The sequence below is a fragment of the Colius striatus genome, chromosome 3 (genome assembly GCF_028858725.1).
Source record: "Colius striatus isolate bColStr4 chromosome 3, bColStr4.1.hap1, whole genome shotgun sequence".
Lineage (NCBI taxonomy): Eukaryota > Metazoa > Chordata > Aves > Coliiformes > Coliidae > Colius > Colius striatus.
The window spans coordinates 38,639,616-38,653,315 of record NC_084761.1 but is presented as its reverse complement, the minus strand read 5'-3'; the positions used below and the strand labels follow the sequence as shown (position 1 = coordinate 38,653,315).

Below are 13,700 nucleotides of genomic sequence, written 5' to 3'. Positions count from 1 at the left end.
ATAGAGTAGTCAGAAAAGTCTCAAGCAAAACTTCGTGTAACAAAGCCTGGATAGAAATTTTCATCTCTGCACAGGCCAATTTTTTATCCCTTTATATAAAGGGTTATCATAACTTGACTTATTTATACAAATAACTGAGGATTTAAAATAAAATAAAATTAAAAAAAATAAAATAAAAATAAAATAATAGAAATGGACCTGCAATGTTTGTCCATTTTCACATCAGCACTTTACCCCTGCTTATTCAGTCAGATGGAAATGGCTTGCTAGGGAATTTTAATAATCGAATGCCTGTCTTCCATCAGGCTACAAGAACTGCATGAGAAATACACACAGCGAGTTTCTCAAGTACAAGGTGAGCATGATTAAGCTGATTGCCATAAACATGGAACATTTCCCTATCTTGCAGTTCAATTTTTTTTCCTTTCCAAAAATTAAATTACATCTGCATACCCTGCATCTACCTTCTCTTTCTCACTTGCATGTTTTTGCTGTTATTCAGTGGCAGATTTAGGACTAATGAACCACATCAGCTAATCTGACCAAACCAGGGAAAGCACTTCCAATAGTGCTGCGTGGTGCCTAACTCCACTCCCACTGAATCTCAGGGAAGCACTGACATCTATTTCAGTAGTTGCTCCATGCTTGGCCTCTTCCAAACACCTGAGAGATCCTTTGCTTCACTATGCACACAGACAGTGATAGAAGGCTCTCTCCTGATTCAATATCAGGGCTCAGACCAGAAATGCATCTAGTAATTTCATGGTGCCTCCTATCACAATGTTTTTTTGCAGTGTCATTAGATAACACGTCATCTAATATGTTTTCTTAAAATGCTGTGTCAGCCCCCAGAAAGGAAACTTTTCATTTGCCAAATTAGATCAACACTTGATCTACTCAAATATCCCATTTAAAAACACTGGCTGGTGTCACACACTGTGTTGGTGGGAGGGGGGCCAATATGATATCTAATCTAGATCCAATAACACTGCAAGTCTCCAGTACACATCTCTACTTCTGTCACCTTCCAGGGCAACCTGGGAGATCCCTTCCTCCACAGCAGACAGATATAAGAAGTAGCAATACAGCACTTAATCCACATCATCCTACCAAAAAAAGCCTTATTTCCTGACCTGGAACTACATTTACTAAGAAAGGAGAAATTTTCCACTTTAGATCTTAAATTGCTGGCAAGGAGAAATGTTGAATTAGTGCTCGGGCCCCGGAGTCTCTGAGAAGGAAATGCTTCTCTGCTAGCTGAGTGAATTGGCCAACTTGCTGAGCCCTGTTAACTATGAAAGGCTGTCACCAAAAGAACCTGAAGCTAGACTCAAACTAGCAACTGAGAATTGAAAAGCAGAGGCATGCAGCAGCACCAGCTCCCTGAGGCACCCACCACAGCATGTGCCAGCTCTCATGGGGAGCCCTACATTCCTGCAAAGTCCAAATGTGTGAAATCTCAGGCCAAATGTGGGTTCATCTAAAATTAGATCTACACATTCTCTGAGCTACTCAAAACTGAGCCAAGAGAGAAAGAGATAAGGGGAAGCATATCAAAGGCAAAGGAGGAGTAGGTAGAGTGCTTATGGATAAAAAATAATGAGGAGGGCAAGGCAGGTGGTATTGTTGTAGCAGTTTGCTACAGGCCACCTGATCAGGAGGAGCAAGTGGATAAGGCCTTCTATGAACAGCTGAGAGCTGCCTCATGTTCACAATCCCTGGTCCTCATGGGGGACTTCAACCTCCCTGATATTTGTTGGCAAAGCCACACAGCCAAGCACACATAGTCTAGGAGGTTCCTACAGATTCTTGACAACAATTTCCTGTTGCAGGTGACCGAGGAACCAACAAGGAGGGGTGTGCTGCTGGACCTGGTACTGATGAATAAGGAGGGCCTGGTTGGGGATGTGAAGGTTGGAGGCAACCTCAGCTGCAGTGACCATGAGATGGTAGAGTTCAAGTTTCTGTGTGGAAGGGGCAGGACACAAAGCAGGACTGTGACCCTGGATTTCAGGCGAGCCGATTTTGGCCTCTTCAAAGATCTACTTGGACAGATCTCATGGGATATGATTCTAGAAGTTAGAAGTGCCAATGAGAGCTGGTCAATCTTCAAGCACCACTTCCTCCAGGCCCAGGATCAGTGTGTCCCAAAGCACAAGAAAGGAGGAAAATGAGGTAGGAGGCCTCCATGGATGAGCAAGGATCAGCTAGGACAACTCAGGAAGAAAGCAGCCATGAGAGGTGGAAAGAGGGGCTGGCTTCTTGGGAAGAGTGGGAACATTGCCAGAGCATGCAGAGGTGCAACTAGGAAGGCTAGAGCCCTGCTAGAATTAAATTTAGCCAGGGAAGTTAAGGACAGTAATAAGGCATTTTTCAAATACATTAGCAGCAGGATGGCGAGGGGGAATGTGGGCCCACTGCTGAACACAGAGGGTGCCCTGGTGTCTGAGGATGCAGAGAAGGCCGAAGTACTGAATGCCGCCTTTGCTTCAGTCTTTACAGCCAAGGCCGACCCTTGGGAAGCCCAGTCAGGCAAGGATAACAGGATGGCCAGGACAGCAGAGGACTTGCCCTGGGTGCAAGAGGTTAAAGACTTGATGGCCAAGACTTAAGGCTCATAAGTCAATGGGTCCTGATGGGATGCATCCTAGAGTGCTGAGGGAGCTTGCTGATGTGATTGCTAAGCCTCTCTCTATCATTTTTGAACAATGACTAGATGATCTATAAAGGTCCCTTCCAACCCCTACCATTCTATGATTCTATGAAAGACAAAGGAGAAGGGGAGTTTTAGAGCTGCAGAGAAGCTGAGTTCAGATGAGGCCATTCTCCTGCCCTTCTGTACAGTAGTGGGGGAGCTCCAGGAGAAGCTGTCTGCCCTATCCTCTTGGCTCTTCCATCAACAGCTCATGACACTCAGCTGTCTCTGTCTGGAAGCACATGCCTGCGTACACATTTTCAGGAACATTCCCCAGAGCCAGTCCTTTCGGCTGAGTATACAAAAGACTATTCCAGTTGGAATAGCAGAAATGTTCACATTGACAACTGCAGCAAACATGACAAAAATATAGCAAAAAGAGCAACGGAAATCATGGCTGACAGCAAGTATTCCAGTAAATGCTAAAATTCCCTTAGGAAGCAAATACTGATTCCCTGAACTCAGCAGCAACTGAAGATTGCCTTAAGACACCAAAGAGTTTTTATACATTTTTAGACAAAAAGAGAAGGCTGGAAGATGCTCTAGTTTCTCTGAAATTTTTGATGCTTATATGTGGCCTCTCTCAGCTCAGCCAAATCCTGCGTCATTACAAATCTATGGGCAAATTTCACTTTTCTCCCAGTGACCTCACTACTGTCCTCAATCAGCATGCTGGATAGGGCTCTGGTGGGTTTTAAGAACTCTGTAACGCCAAGAAAGAATTAATGCCAATTTTGTCCCTCTTTTCAAGGACAGAGCAAAGCAGCAGTGCAGTTAAGCCATTAGCATGGCACTCCAGAGCCCTACATTCATCAGCCAGTTCTGCCTCAAGGATTAGTTATTTAGCACTCCTGTCAGCCAGCAGACAAAGCCAGCAGCAGTTAGTGGAAACAAAGATGTGGCACTCTACGTACTTATGATTTGGGCAAACTGAAAGCTTCCACTTTTTATGATCTCTAGGCCATAGGGCACAGGAAAGGAACAGGGCTCAGCAGGGAACAATCCCCTTCTGAGCTGCTTGGCCTCTGGGCACAATTCTCCAGGGAGGCAGCAGCCCCTTCGTCCCAGCCACCTGCCAAAAAAGAGTCCTCTGCACAGGACAGATCCTGCTCTGACCTGGTGCCCTCCCAGGCCAGCTAGCAGCTGCTGAAGTAGAGTTCTCATGACTTTGACTTCTCAGGACTTTGAACTCTGGATGATGTTGCTGACCCTCTGATTCACTCACTGCATTTTGCCCTGATGCTCTGTGCTGCTTCACCTGTATACTGTCAGCTCCTACAACTTGCCTCTTGCATCCAGCCAAACATGCTGCAGGCAGGTCAGTTACTCAGAGCTCTCAGGTTACAGGATGGTGCCCAGGGAGAGGAGGACACTTTTGTCTCCAGCACAGTGGGCAGGTTTGTGCTGTCAGTTCTTCGGGGGTACTCACAGGATAACTCCTTATCAGGCTTCCTGCATGACTGCTCACTGCATTCCTCCAGTCCAAACATCCCTAGCTCAGCCCAGTTATGCTCCTGCAGTGAGCTCTGGCACAGAGAGAAGGCCCACACATCAAGTCTCTGCCTCCACCTATCCAGCAAGATGCTTTTCATAATTCTCCGCTGCACTCCCACCCCGCCAACCCCTGCATAAGGAGGCCAGCTTTCATCTCCCTGTTGAAGAGTGACCAGGCAGTTTTCAGACAACTCAAGCACACATCTCTATTCCTCCGCATCAAAGGTAGGAGCCAAATCCAATGGAAATCAAGGAGAGCCTTGTTATGCCTCCTGTAAGCAGGTCTGGCCACACTTGTATGCTTGCCTCACTGCAGCTGAGTCCAACCAACTGCAGCAGAGGAAGAAGCAGCTTAGAATGAAAACAATCGTCCATGACCACCATTACAACTGAATGCTTCAGCTGACTATAAAGGTCCCATTTTCCACATGAACCAAATGAGTTCTGGACAGAACTTAGAACCTCGTGGTGCTGGACAAAAAAAAAAAAAAAAAAAAGGCAACCCCCCTTTTTATCACCCTTAATCTCCTATAAAAATCTTGAGTTTCTGACATTTTCATAAGACATGCTGTCATTTCCAACCTCCTCTGTTACGCAACACCCATAGCTTTCCCTTTTCAAGATCCTGAAGGATCAACCAAATATAGCAACAGACCCCAAGGGGGAGCCCAGGACTGCTCTTCCTCTACCCCACATGCTGCCAGGCCTCAGAAAACATATTTTCAGTCTTTCCTATCAGGATTTACTTCTACTGTCCTGCCCAAGCACTTCTCTACATGAGCTGCATCCCTTCTGCATCTCAACTCCTCCCTCTCCACTTATTAAGAACATGGAAGAAGCCTCAGAAACTCCTTGTCTCGCCTTGGCCTCCAGCTTCTTTCCAAGCTCTTGCGTGTCCAGGAGGGCACAGCAGCTTATGTGTCCAGCCCACCTGGATTGCAGCAACTGCCAGTTAGAGCAGTGCAAACCCCTTCCAAGTGCCTTCTCCTTTGCTCCTGAAATGCCACTCAAGAGCCTGGGCTGAAGTCCCTTCACCAATCCAGTTGTGTGGCCATGAAAGGAGACATCCTTGTCAACTACTCCAGATGCAGAGGGCAGGGTAGGAACAGCCAAACACTGCAGCCCCTTCCACTGACATAGCAGGATTCCACAGGCACAGAAGGCATTACAGTGAAGCAGGCTTGGGGAGGATAAGAAATGTTGAAAAACACAAAGTCAATCAAAGAACAGAGCCAAATATACAGGCAAAGAAAACATCCAGTCAAGAAGAGGTCCCTCATGTGCCAAGGCCAGGTTATTTTATTCTGAGTCGCTCAAAACATCATCTGAGAAACCATGGGCCAAAAATGGATTGAGAAATATCCCCATTTCAGTCTCCGTCCAGAAATCCCCATCCTCCTAGTGCTGAGGCCTCAGCACAAGAGGGATGGCATGTCAGATTCCTGGTGCCAGCACCTGATAAAAAGCCCTCCCCCCCTCTCTTTTATGTCAGCCTTGCTTTACTTAGCACAGTAATTATTACTGTTTCAGCTCTACAGTGGAACAGCACATTTTATTGTTAGTCTATATGGTAAAAAAAAAAAAATCTGATTGCAAGAAATTGTTTGGCTTCAATTATAATATCAGTGTTAATTATAAGTGCAACTGTAATTGCAGGGAGGAATGGCAGAGTGGCAGTGATGAGGAGGCATTTTAAATTCTGGTGGGTGAGCCAACACTTTCCAGACCGGTCTTCCAGGGGGGAGAGCAATACTTTTGCCTCCTTGACAGCAGTTGCAGCAATTCCCAGACAAGAAGGCCTGTGGGGCTCACACTTGCTCTGCCTGGTGGCACCTCCTAGAGAAGAGGCATCCCATCTCCTCCCTGACCTTTGAGACTTCCTTTGATACTGACACAACTCTGACCTATGCATTCCCCCTGTCTAGAGCAAAGTCCAGCCCAGTTCATCCATGGAAACTCCTCAGAGCCTGTATACTGCCATTGCCACCTCCACAGGTAACCAAAGACAAAAAGTCAGAGACACAAATCTCTGTTGCCTCCCCAAAGCCTGCCTGCATCAGTCCACGAGCTGGCAGACCAGAGCTGGAAGATGCATCTGACGCTTCCACAGCCCTTGGCTGGGTTTCTGGGTGTTTCATGGAGACAGCTCTGGGGCTGTCAATAAACCTCCCCTGCCCTCTCCTTCATAAGACTGCTTCAGAGGGACGCTTCTCCAAACTCTGCAATGTCAGGGGCCAGCCTAGAAGCCAACAATCCCTGTCAAATTCAGTAGGAGTAAAGACACGGTCTTCTACCTTTGCTGCATTCAGCTCTCATGTCAGTCCTCACTGTACAGGTCAAAGGGAAAGAGTATTTTGAGGTTCTTCTGGTTTACCCAGAGCACGCGTCAGAGCTGCCAAGGGCCTATTGTCCTGGTGTCTAAACACCAACAGCTTCACTGCTCACTCATTCACACTGCCCAACTGCAAGAACTCATTAAGAGTGCCTTGAATCCACCTCCTGAGAACAACGGGACCAAAGGGCCACCACATGCATCCAGAGCTCAGCACACACATGCTCTGTGCCCACAAGGACATTATATGTTCTTCTCCATTCCTTTATTATACTTATGGTGATGATGTGATAATGCAGCACACAAAACAGAGGGAAACAACGCAGAACACAAGCACTGTACTGGGGATGAAATCAAGACAGGGAACAAAAATACATACTTATAGGTGAACTGCATGAAGTTCACAGACAAGACCTTAAAGGAATGTTTTCCAAAAATAGTTGAAACGAGAGGCGTGAACACTGGGGAAAAGAAAATGTCTGATGGACAGGCAGGTACTCTACAGTAGAGCACCTCAGAGCAGGATTTGTAACAAGCTCAGGACCACTCTCATATGTCTATGCACTGCTAGGTGGAGGACACCTTCCTCAGTTTTACACTAGACAAAAAGCTCAGACCATCCCCAGATGGAAATGCTAAGAACAGCATATTACAGCCACCCCCAGCTCCAGGTCACTCACCATTTTTAATGAGAAGTACTATTTGAGAAAAGACTCTGTTCCCATCAGAGATGATGGGAGTTCAGCTCTGGATGGCAATGGGGAAGGAATAAGCCAAGAGCTTGACTATTAGAAGAGATGGCTTCAAAACAACACTTACAAGTGGGCCATGGGAGGAATAGCCAGTCCAAATGTGCTCCAAAGATAAGCAGGGCTGATGTGCACCTAAGAGATGCCATTCCCATTCTGAAGTTCCACCTCTTCTCAGCTGATCTAGTGGACCAGTTGCTGTCTTGAACTGCTGAAAGCGCAGCAGAGATAGGGGCTGATGGACAACAAAGCTGGCCTCCTGTATGTCCCAGAAACCTCTCTGAGCTGCTCACTGATCATGATCCAGGCTGTTCTGCAAGCCAGCAGACAGGAGCTCTCTCCAGGGACTAAAAGTGAGGTAAGGTCCTTCTGTTCATTAATCCCCTTCTGCCAAGATGGCTGCAGAAGTATCTAAGAGGAAAGCATTTAATACCTGTTTCCTGACCCAAAACCTTGCCTACAGAAGTCATCTAAGCATAAGCACTTTGCAAGACTCAGAAGGTACTCCTGGCTAGAGTGGCGGCAGGAGTGACACCAAGAGAAGTTTTAATCAAATGTCCCCATTTCATGTCTGTGAAACAGAGACAGTATTTCCACTCTTGTCTGCAGAGGCCTCAGAGGTATGGAGCAGAACTTCCTTGAAAGAGGTGATGATCTCAGTGGCATCCTACACGCACCACAGCAACCCAAAGCGCTAAGTCTACAATAGTTTTAATCTCTCTCATCAAAGGGATCCAGGTAGCACGATTTGGATACAGACCCATGCCTGGAAGCAGCTTGGATTTAGCAGGGATGCAGGCAAGCAGCCCTGCAACTCTGCACTCCCAGCCAGCCAGCACAAGAGTGCAGGGGAAAGCTGTTGCTAAGCATGGCAGTGGGCCTGCCACCACTGAATGTCATCAATCTGGCATTTTCAAGAGCATGATAATGTCTTCTAAACACTGCTAAAATAACAGCAACAAGCCTCTCGTCCCATATGAGCACCATCAGAACAAGGCTCTTGCTAGGCCTATCAGCCTACAAAATGACATCTGCTTGGCTGTCAGGCAACCCTGTGAAACACATTCAGATGATACAGGGTGGTTTCTGGGTGGCAATGGCTGTATCAGTTTTTGAAGTTGTTAGTACTAGTCATGCTCAGTAGCCCAAAAGAAAGGCTTTTAAAGCATGTAAACAGCTTATTCTGTTATGGGGCTTTTCCATTTCCTAGATTGCATTTGGCTACTTTGCTTCCTCACAAGATCCCTGTGAAGGCTAAAAGAGGCATCTTTCTCAAAAAAACAAAACAAAAAACAAAGAAAAACCCCAAACAAAAAACCCTGAGACCCTTACATGTCACATGATCCCCCAGAATTGAGTCTCTAAGAAAAAGGAGCTATGATGAGCCCATCAAAAACAGCAGGCCCTACAGCAAAACATGCTGGTAGTTTTTTGCTGTACAGGAATTTCAGAGTTTTGCTTTGCTTTCCTAACCCAAACAGATGAGTTCACTGGGTCTGCAACAGGATAGAACAAAGAGGTTTCTGGTTAAGAACAATCCTTTAACAGTACCTTACAAACTTAGGGGACAAACAGTGCCCAGAGTTTCCTACCAACTGGTTGGTGGAAGGAGGTGCAGCATGTCCAGCCCAAAAGAGGCCACTGGTGAACCCCAGACACATCCACAGCCCTAGCTGGCCACAAGGACCCCTTTGCATGAGTTCACTCCTGGGAAACCTGCAGGTCTGGCCAAGCCATCAGATCCACTGCACCACTCCCTGGTTTCTGGCCAGGGTGCTCCCATCCTGCTTCCGTTCCTGATGCCAGTCTGCAGGGAAAGGTGATTCTTCTCCTTCAATCCTCTCTACAGGGGGTGTTAAGTCCAAAGCTGCACAAAAACTGGTAGACAAAGAGAGGCCTGAAGGGTCCACTTGCTAGGTCCCTGAGCTGCACCATGCTCTGGGCTTTTCAGGATGGCCAGTGAATCCTGTCAAACCTGCCTGCTGTGCCCAGCAAGCATACTGGTGGGACTGGGAGCAGATGAGACTCAAGGCATGTTTCCTGAACAGTTCCCATCCTTTTCCAAGGTTGAGAACCCAGAGTGAAGGGATGCCCAAAAGCAGCAGCTGTCAGCAATGAAGCAGCATAGGCACAGGCAGCAAAGCACCAACAAAGAGGTCACAAGCTACCTAACTCTTGATCCAGAGTGAGATGGGAAGCAGCAGGGTCTTCTCCACACACGCAAACCACAGGTCCCAAACCACAAGTCAGGCTGGAAAAGAGCAAGGCAAGAGGGTTCCCATTGAGCACAATCAGGCTATCAAAGCGAGGGACATTTCAAAGGTACACTGCTAGCAGGATCTGCTAGGACAGCTACACAGCTGTTCTACCGACACAGCCCAGGGCTGCTGGATGCCTTCCATATACCATGTGCTGCCTCTTGGGTCAAGGCAGTTCCAAGCTCATGGAAAATTTTGACATGAGTAATTTTATTGGTTTTGTTCAGCTTGGTCTGAAAGAGTTTCACAAAAACACTGATCTGTACATCCCTTGAAAGATTAACCCAATTCCCAGTGCCTCCTGGGCAAGGTGGCTGTAACATCCCAGAATGCTGTTTGGGATCCCTCATGCAGCCCCAGCTCCATGGGGGGTGCAGGAAGCTACAACATAGGCCTCAAGATGTTACCGTGGGAGGCTATGGGAACAAGGCAGCACAGATAATCCTGACTAAAAAACCAGTCAAGCCTTCACTTGGCAGCGCTTTTCCATTGTCTATTACATACAGTTGGACAAACGTCAATAAATTGGCAATGGAAATGAGCCCTGTTAAGCAGTCAGTTTGGTTTAACAGCTGTTTTCTAGGTGGCACCCTGAGAGTCTCTCAGTGGGGCCTTGACACAGGTGTCCAACATGACATCAAGCTACTGTCGTCTGACATATTCTGCAGGAGATCCTGTATTTTCACCTGCCTGCCCCCCCACTCCTCACCTCTGGGGGGGCAGACACCACAGCAGCCAGCTACAAGAGTGGCACATGGTGTCCAGCTGGCCAGGACAGCTGGAACTAATGCACTTCCAGCTGTGCAGCCTCAGTAAAAAACACACCACAAACTCCCATTAAAAACTTTGTGATCTGCTTTTCGGCAGCTGTTAAAAATAATGACGTCACAAAACGGGAGGCTCTCACTTTCAGAAAGACATTAAGTTGCAAAGCCGTTGAGACCTACTCATTTTTTAGCATCTGGTAAATTTAAACTAGGAAAAAAATACCTTGGTGGATGGAGGGCTGAACTAGTAATTCAATCCTTCAGCTCCAGCCTTAGGAGGTTTTGTAATTAAGACACAGTGAAGTCAGACATGATTTCAACTTTTCTCCTTGGAAAGCCAAAACAGATAAAAAGAAAGCCTACTTGTCCCCATGCTATAGGAGCTGAAAGCAGACCACAGTTTGAGTGTTCTGACCATTCAGGCTCCTGCAGGCTCTCCTGGTCTCTCCAGCCATCAAGCTACAGCCAAGGTAAACTATGAAATCAGCCTGAACAAAACAAGGTCAGCAACAGGGAGGGGAAAGGATTAGAACTCACAATAAATCCCCGAACCTTTTCTGGTCATGAGAGAGACAGGTAACAGTCTATGCAAACCAGGCAGTCCATGAAAAACTACGTCCTTGCCAGGGACTCAGAAACACTTTCCCAATTAAGAACTTGTCAAGAGTACAGTAAACGACAGAAAGGTTCATTTCCCAGCTGCAAACTGCTATGGTTGCTATTTCTAAGGGTTTAAGACAGACTTAATATCAAAAGCTGAACCAGCACAAAACAGATTTAGGAATTCCTCAAACAGACAAACACGATTTCTAAAGCATTTGGCTGAGGCTTTTTGAGAGTCATCTCAACACTACTGATGGCAGTCTGAATTCCCTTCATCTATTTGTATAAAAGAATACTGGGCCACTACATTCTTCATTCACTGAAAAGCTCCCCAAAGCACGTCTTTGATCCAAGACACTGTGCCAACTACAAGCAGCATTCAAGTTTTATCCTCCTGGCCACCCATTTTTATGTGATTCAATATACAATTCTAACCGGATGACAACCACCAACCCCAAGAAGCCTTGCCCTGAGAAGCACTGCAGGGCTCCTATATAGCACTTCTCCCAGCATTGTTCTTTTGTGAAGAAAGGAGAATCTTGCTGTAGTATGGAAGATGCTGTATTTCACATTCTCCTTCCCAAATCCTCAGCTTTTCATAGCTAGCAAGATGCAGCAAACCAGCTCACCTCGGGAAGCACAGCAGGTCTTATTTGTTAGTTGCTAGCGTCTTGCAACTCTTTTTCAACTGTTAAGTCTTCCCTAATTAGAAGATGCAACACCTTCCCCAAGAGACAAAGGAAAGGGTGATTTTCTGCTCCCAAATGGAGCATGTGGGCATTCATAGAGTAACAAGAAGCACCAAATGCGTTTTTCATCAGACTTTTAAACTGAAATATCAGCCGCAAGAGTTTTTTAAGTAAAAAAAACTGGGGAATGTAACCAGAGGGCGAGTGCCTCCTGTTTCTACAGCAACCTAGGCCCCAGTTCGGCGCCGGTATCCTGGGAGCTGCCGGGGGCAGAGGGTCACGACACGTGAACAGAAGCGGCGGAGGGTGTGCGCCCCCTCGGCGCCCCGCGCCCGCCCGCCCGCGGACACGCGCCACGCCGCGCGCCGGGAAACAGCCGCACACGTTACCAGGAGCTGACGACACGGCGTGGTCTACTGCCCCCCGGCCCGTCGCGCACCGGAGCTGCCAGCCCCCGCCCCACCTGTGGCGCTGCGCAGCCGCCCCGCACTCACCCCAGAGGAGGGTGAGGGGCTGCGCTTGCGGCACCAGGCTGAGCGCGTAGATGGCGCCCAAGTGCAGCAGCCCCATCAGCACCACGTTGCGCCAGACGATGGCTTGCCCGTAAGCCGCCGAGCTTGTCTCGCCGCTCACCGCCCGCCGGGACGCGGCCATTTCGCCGGCGGGGCGCTCGCTGGGAGCGGCAGCTCCCTCGCAGCGCGGCGGCGGAACGGGTCAGGGATGGCCGGGCCGCGCAGCTGCATCTGTTGTTGCCGCCGCCTCCATGGACCTCCCGTGCCGCCGGCTGCGCCCCGCACCGCGGCGGTGGAGGGGCGGGCGGCCGCCGGCCCTGCATAGCGACAGCCAATGGCGGCTTCGGGCTGCGCCGCCCCGCCCCCGGCAGCGCGGCCACCGCCAGGCAGCCCGGCGGGGGGGTTCCGCGGCAAGGCTCGCGGTGGCGGTCCTCACCGCTGACCGACCGGCCCTGACCGCGGGGCTGTCGGCGAGCCGCGCCCGGTGGTCGGAGGCGTGGGCCCTGACCGCCCTGCTCGGCGCTTGAAGAACGGTGGGCGCTTCTCCCACCTGAGCGCCAGAGGACGCAAACGCGCCCCGCGGGCGATGGATTTCAAAGACGTTTAATTTGGGAAGCCCGTGCAAATTGAAGTAACAGATGGCACTGGTGCTGGAGAGGAGCAGAGATTAGAGGGACTGTTACTAAACTTTATCTGACTGAGAGTAACAAGGTGGGTATTGAACAGCCCTCCCCCCTAAAAAACCCAGACAGACAAACCAGCAAACATTTTATGAGCAGTGCCCAGCCTGATGAAGAGCATGTCGTGTTCTCTGTTTACCTCCTCCCACCAGGTTTGAGTGTTGTTTTAGTGCTGAGATGCGGTTTTCCGGCGATGCTGTCCACCAGTGCTGCCTTGGCCTCCTAGTGGGTGAGGAAGGGATGTGAGCATCACTCGTGATGCCGACATGGTGTTTGTTAATGGCGAGTTCACCCGTGTTAGAGGGATGACCCAGATACTTAGAGAAGCTGCAGGCAGAAAGTAGTTCACTGTCACTAGCGACGCCCTTTGCCTGCTGCAGAGTGGATAATGTCTTGCACGAGAAGTGTTTGGCGGGTTTAAGGCTTTAGCTGGGAACCAGAAACTAAGTCTGAATAAAACATTTGCCCACAGTGCATTTTGTTTAGCTCTGAATGTTTCTGGGAAGACAAGAGGGAAGGAGGGAGCAGGATAGATGTGTCATTTGGAGCGAGCTCCTCCGTGTTGTATAACATACTATGGCTTTCCACTGCTGCACCAAGACTGCATAATAGGGTGATTTAACTTAACTGGGCTTCTCTGCTCTGACTTCCTCTGAGTGCCCAAGGTCAGCTGTTAGGGCTCGGTTCAAGTGTACCTACTACTGGAGTAATATGTGATGCTTTCCTTCTAGGACTCTGCCATAGGGTGTTGAGGGCAGGTAGGAGGGAAGACTCTGTCCTTCAATGACTTTTCCATCTCTCAGTGTCCAAGAGCAGAAAGAAGCCCCCATCCCACACAGGCTGCTCCCCTGCTGCTGCTGGGCACACTACACTGTGAGTGACCCTCAAGCTTACTGGAGCAAACTGCACAGCCCAAGCTCA

General features: G+C 48.6%; 1 protein-coding gene across 1 annotated transcript in view; it reads right to left on the bottom strand.

The window, feature by feature from the left end:
- The window catches only part of SCD5 (stearoyl-CoA desaturase 5), a 39,276-nt gene extending 26,903 nt beyond the window's left edge, over positions 1 to 12,373 (bottom strand). Inside the window, exon 1 of the mRNA XM_061992155.1 lies at positions 12,082 to 12,373. Within this exon, the coding sequence (XP_061848139.1) occupies positions 12,082 to 12,241 (160 nt within the window). The 5' untranslated portion in view covers positions 12,242 to 12,373. The remainder of the gene's footprint in view (positions 1 to 12,081) is intronic.
- Between the last annotated feature and the right edge of the window lie 1,327 nt (positions 12,374 to 13,700).